Source organism: Ochotona curzoniae, unplaced genomic scaffold (genome assembly GCF_017591425.1).
Source record: "Ochotona curzoniae isolate NIBS_2020 unplaced genomic scaffold, NIBS_Ocur_1.0 scaffold_4506, whole genome shotgun sequence".
NCBI classification, from domain to species: domain Eukaryota; kingdom Metazoa; phylum Chordata; class Mammalia; order Lagomorpha; family Ochotonidae; genus Ochotona; species Ochotona curzoniae.
Window position 1 is genome coordinate 16,986,388 of NW_024467119.1, and position 6,000 is coordinate 16,992,387.

At 40.0% G+C, this 6,000-nt stretch overlaps 1 protein-coding gene across 1 annotated transcript in view; it reads left to right on the forward strand.

Moving 5' to 3' along the window:
* SLC4A4 (solute carrier family 4 member 4) overlaps window positions 1–5,642 on the forward strand; it is a 331,827-nt gene extending 326,185 nt beyond the window's left edge. Inside the window, exons 25-27 of the mRNA XM_040966902.1 lie at window positions 1,414–1,510; window positions 3,148–3,227; window positions 4,926–5,642. Of these exons, the coding sequence (XP_040822836.1) occupies window positions 1,414–1,510; window positions 3,148–3,191 (141 nt within the window). The 3' untranslated portion in view covers window positions 3,192–3,227; window positions 4,926–5,642. The remainder of the gene's footprint in view (window positions 1–1,413; window positions 1,511–3,147; window positions 3,228–4,925) is intronic.
* The last annotated feature ends 358 nt before the right edge of the window (window positions 5,643–6,000 follow it).

Consider the following 6,000-nt stretch of genomic DNA (forward strand, 5'->3'; position numbering starts at 1 on the left):
CAGCCCCCACTGTTCTCAACAGAAGTGGGGAAAGTGGTGACTCACCTATATGTCAGCATCATAGGGTTGTTTCTGAACTTGCCTGGTAGACTGTGATGAGGGTTGACTGCCAGCCTAACCGGTTATGAGTGTTGATATTATGGAAAGTGCTTGAGAGCAGATTTAGTGTTCTTGACATTTTCATAAAGGTAGGCACAAGTAGCACTTCATCATGTTTTCTTTGTTGTCAGCGTATTGAATTATCTAGATCCCTAAATGATATTGTAGCTCGTTACTCTCTTTTTCTCAAAGAGGAATTCTCAAGGTAAGTAGGAGGCTTTGGGTGTAATAGTGGTTTTTATTTTTGACTTAGTTCACTGTATATATACATGTATTTCCAACAAAAGATCGTCTCCTTGCTATTTGCAGTTAAGAGATGAACTGGATCCTTTTGATCCAGAGTTTCAGTGTAATGGGGTTTTTGATAAGGGGAGTTAGAGAACCTGTGCAGATCTGTGACGCACTGAGCTAATGGGGCAGCTGTGTGCCTGTTCTTACCGTTGTTCCCTCATGGTGATCCTCTGCCTGCCCGCCCATCACAGGCTTTCCTTTGGGTTTTCTCTGATTTTCAAATTAAAATGCACATTTCAATCTTAGAGTAGAATTTGATAGAGTATTAGCATAAAGGAGGGAGGTTTATTTTCAAAAATATGTAGAGGGCTCCTTGAGAGCAGGTATATATATACACACATATGCACACATACACACAGGTATATAAAGGTCTCTGTCATGATTTTCCTGAAGGCGCACCAAGACCATAAACTAAATGAGAATTTTTGTTTTCATTTTTTAAGTTTTTTATGCTACAGTTGCATAGGCTCAGGGATTCCCGTTCCCTCGCTGCTTCTTCCCCCCTCCCACACCCTACTGATTTCCCCTAGATATCTCCTTCAGCAACAGGCACCGGCCCATCATCCTGCAGTCTGAGTGTATTGTGACATTATAGGTAAAGACAATGGTAGAAAGTCCAGCATCCTACTATCAATATATAGTTAATAGTTAGGATCATATTATAATTTAGAAAATTTCTTTGAGTTAATGTGTTTTATAGTAATCTTGTTTGCCTCACTAACAACCTGTAAATATTTGCTGATTGGGAAGCCAGAATATGGGAGACTTCACAATTAACTTGTAGCATATTTACAGAGCATGGTTCTCGGGTCAATTGATGCAGCTTCATTAACTCGTGAGAGTGGAAGACAAATGTGGGAGGGAAAGGTGGTATAGAATTTGAAGTTTTTAAGCTGCAAGTTATTCTCTCTAGGGCTTTCCTCCTTGATGTCACTTGAAGGGATAAAAGGGTACATTTGATCAGTTCTTGAGGTAAGGACTGTGTAAATAAAATCTGAAAACTACTGTGCATTTCTTTCACAGTCTGACTGCCCATACTCAGAAAAGGTTCCAAGTATTAAAATTCCAATGGACATCATGGAACAGCAGCCTTTCCTAAGTGAGAGCAAACCTTCCGACAGTGAGTAGAGCTAACCCCTCGCATGCCTGCTGGACTGTGATCTGCACTTACAGAGAAAATATTGAGAATTCTCACCTACATTAACTTTCTCTCTATTTATCTCCCTTTATTTCTAAGAGAAGATTTACACTTATTTTATGACTTCAGTTTTACATTCTTCACTCTTGATTCTTCCTCCCTTTACTGTAACCTTTATAGTTTTTGATAGCATTTTCAGTTCCCCAAATCCTCACCCTATTTTTTTCTTTTTCTTTCAAATGCTAAACTTGTAACCATTTTTAAATCCATTTTTTTTTGTCCTCACTGGCAATTAGAATTGCTGCTTGTAGTACTACATCACTGTCTGTTACTGTTTGTTTTCCTTAGGTTTCAGCCAATGACCAAATCGGCTCAAATGAGAAATTGTATCTGGAGTTTCTCAAAGATCATTGAATCAGTTGCTAATATTGTAAAATTAGTGTGATTATTATTTTCAATTATATTTGTAATCCTCAAATACCAGCACAACCTTTTATGTGGAGGATACGTGCATTTTCTTCCTAAATTTTTTATTCTTCTTGTGCTGTTTGAAAATTGTGGTGGCTATCTTAACCTTTCTGGGATAGTTGCCTAGTGGCAACCAAGTGATGGCTCGTGACGTGTCATCTTCACTTTTGTAGTTGAGTTAACAGGCAGCTTGGGAAGGTGAAACTTCTTTAGTGGCATTAGTGAACATCTTTCACTTTTCCAGGACTACAGCAGTTACTTCCCAACTGCTCTCTAGTCTGGAGTCACAGTAGGAGAAATTCACAGTGGATTCTTTTAGGTCCAGGATGCATGGACACATAGGCTGCACTGTTAATAGCCAAAGATATCTGGGGCAAACTTTTGTTTTTATGTGACCATGCCACTTCAATATCACTAAGAAGTTAGCAATACCAGAGCTTTGAAATGCAAGACCATTAATTAAAGGGGAGAAGACACATTAATTGTCAATTGTTGAGTAACAAATGGCCACAAGACAGCAGCCTATATATAGTTTCTCACACAGTTCATGACATTTGGAAGTTTAGGGGCAGCTGATCTGCAGGGTTCTGGCTCCTGGTGTCTCATGAGACTACACAGTGAGTTCTTGGCTGTGCTGAACCTCTGAAGTAGGGGTTGTAGCTCGGGATCTGCTTGTCTGGCCCCAGCCTGGAGGGCTAAGCTTTACAATCTATGACAGAACAATCTTGATGAGAGTAGAGTTGCAGTGTAAGTCCCTCAGAAATGTTTTTTTTTTTTTATCCTCATGAGATAAAAAAGTGAACGCTGAGATGGGAAGGCAAGGCAAGGCAAGCCTTAGATAATCCGAAGACACGGAGCCTTCTCCGCACAGCTCCACTGGCCTGGCCCCTGACAAGACAGCAGGGCTCCCCCGCATGCATCCCAAAGTGCAGGTATCACAGGGATTAGGAGCTGGGCTTAAGAGGACTTCCCAGAATCCCCGTTTGATGCAGTGTTTACGGACATGACCTAAACACATCTTTCTTCTTCCCAGTGGTGAGAGGTGAATCCATTTCTGGGACAATCTAGTTTTTCATTCTCATTTTATGTTTTACCAAAGCCCTACCACTTAGGATTTAAGACCTAGGTGTGTTTTTTTTTTTCCTCTCCAGGAGAAAGATCATCAACATTCCTCGAGCGCCACACATCATGCTGATAAAATTCCTTTTCTTCAGTCACTGGGTTTGCCAAGGTAAAGAGGCCAAAATTTGCTCTTGTTTTGTAGTGAAAGGGCCCACAGAAGTGTAGGTAGTGGTAGCTTACTTCCAGAACTCTTTTTTTTTCTTCCCCATGATTTTTACCTTTTTAAAGATTTATTTATTTCTATTTGGAAGGAAAATTTTGTAGGGAAAAAAATAATGCAGAGACAGAATGAGGTATCTTCCATCTTCCACAAATGGCTGCAGTGGTTAGAGCTGAGCTCATCAGAAGCTGGAAGCTAGGAGCTTCTTCCAGGCCTCCCAAATGGGTGCAGGGGCCCAAGGACTTGGGCTGTCCTCCACTGCCTTCCCAGGCCATAAGCAGGGAGGTGGATTGGGCTTGGAGCAACCAGGACAGGAACTGCCAGTACTAGCAAGTAGATGATTGGCCTGATGCACCACTGTACCCCCCCCCCCCAAGGCTTTTCTTGAATAAATTACAAAATAACTAAGACCTGCTCTACCTTCAACTGGTAGAGAGTATTCTAAGAGACCTATCTGCTCTTAGAAGTAAGGAATCTGTCAGTTCTAGTCAGTTAAAATCCAAGATCAACAGAAAGTCTGATGATACCTCTGTAGTTTCCTTCCCTCTCATAGAAGACGTCAGGTCATCTTAATTGTTGAAAAGATAAAATCTCTGTTTTATTATGTTACTCTTTTTGTCCTTGAATTTCTAGAAATATTTGTGTATTTGTTAGTTCTTCTCATTTTGGAAACATTTTTGGCTGTTTTATTTACTCTATGAGATTGCTATAAAACAGCCCTAAAATTGGCTGTACAAATTTCCATAGAACCCCCAACTTGGGTCTGCTTGTTGGATGCTCAGCGAACCCATTACTGACATCAGCGTGGTGAATGAAAGCAGACACTTGTAGAATGCAAAATTAGGAGGTGGGCACCTATGGCTTCGATCCCACGTTTAGGAGTAAGAAGTAAAGATTATGAAGTTTGGCTTAGGGTTGCAGGTATAGCTCATGTCCAAGTACTGGTTGGTCCACAGTGCTAATAATGGTCTTGCTTGGATTGGTTGGTGATATAGCAATTCTTTGGGGGATTTTGATGAAGGTGAATTGTGCTCTAGTCAGTCTAGGGGCTACCTGTGTGGGTGGCAGTTATGTTTTTGCTTTGGGCTTAGGGTTCCTGGAAAGGGAAACCCTTCAGGATATGACTGAACATTAAGATATTGTCTGTAATGGAGATAAGTGACCTCATCTATCTTGTGTTCAGGAACCCTTGAAACCAGGTGCACCACCCCCTCAATTCATTTCAATTTAAGGTTTCAATTGAATCCAAGGTTTCATTGAATACAATTCAATTTCAATGCAAGGTTGACTTGCCATGGTAAAAGCAGGGCAAGGAATCTTTAACCTCAGGCAGGTCTTGGGGGGCCTGTGTGGTGGACTGTGAAACCAGGAGCTACTGGAATCCGGCATGTGCATCCAAATGCACTGCGTTGGGGCTCAGGTTCAATATTTTAGCAAAGTTTTGCTGGAATTTCTTGATTCTCTTTAGGGGTGCCTTCATCCCCTTTAAAAATTGTTTATTTTTAAACACAAAGAAGGGGTAAGAATTAAAAGAAAACAAAGATCATTTGGCATATAGAAAGCATGACTATTTGATATAAGAGAAAGTATGATTTACTTAATATTGCTTTCCTTCTTTTTTTTTTTTTTCTTTTTCTTTTTCTCTAGTCCTCCTAGAACTCCAGTAAAAGCTGTGCCTCAAATTAGAATAGAACTTGAGCCTGAAGACAATGATTCTTTCTGGAGGAGCAAGGGAACAGAAACTACATTGTAACCTGTTTTTTGTCTTTCTTAAAACTGACAGTTGTGTTTTTAACATTCTAGATTTTCTTTTCTTTGACCCAGCTGTTTATTTTTTAATTTTGTTTTCTTTGTGGTTTTTGGTCGCTGGCCAAATAATATAGCACTCTCTGCATTTGGGGTTTTTTTTTTTTCCGCATAGGTAAAATCAAGACAGTCGTGCATTGTTCCTTTTTTTAAAGACAGCGTCTGAGGAATCCCTTTTGTTCTTGGACTTCCAGATGTGTCCTCTGCCCAGGACTTTCCTGTCACACGCACAGACCCTGCCCCTTTCCTCTACCTAGCAGAGGTGAAAGTATTAAGGATTTTCTAACACCTTTTATCAGAATATTGAAGGAACTTGCAACTTTAGCTTTGGAGCTGCGCTTACTGGCTTGTCTCTGCCTGGTAGAACAAAGCTCGACCACCAGACAGAGCCCCTTCTTGCTTCTAGAACTCTCCATGACTGGAAAAAGTGCTGCTATTCTAACTTGCTCTTGCTTGTCAACCCTTAATGCTAGAGTTATCAAAAGAATACAAACACTAAAGGTACTTTACTCCCTATAGAGAAAACATTGCCATCATTGTAGCGAGTGCTGGAATGTTCCTTTTTCCTATGCAACTTTTTTTAACCCTTTAATGAACTTATCTGTTGAGTACATTGAAGAATATTTTTCTTCCTAGATTTTGTTGTTTAAATTATGGGGCCTAACCTGCAACTTATTTTTTGTCAATTTTTTAAACTTTTTTTTAATTACTGTAAAGAAAAATGAATTTTTCCTGCAGCAGGAAACATAGTTTTGAGTAGTTCTACCTCTTATTTGTAGCTGCCAGGCTTTCTGTAAAAATTGTATTGTATATATAATGTGATTTTTACATACACACACACACACGCACACACACAGACACACACACAATCTCTAGGGTAAGCCAGAAGGCAAGATCTGATTTAAAACACCATGTT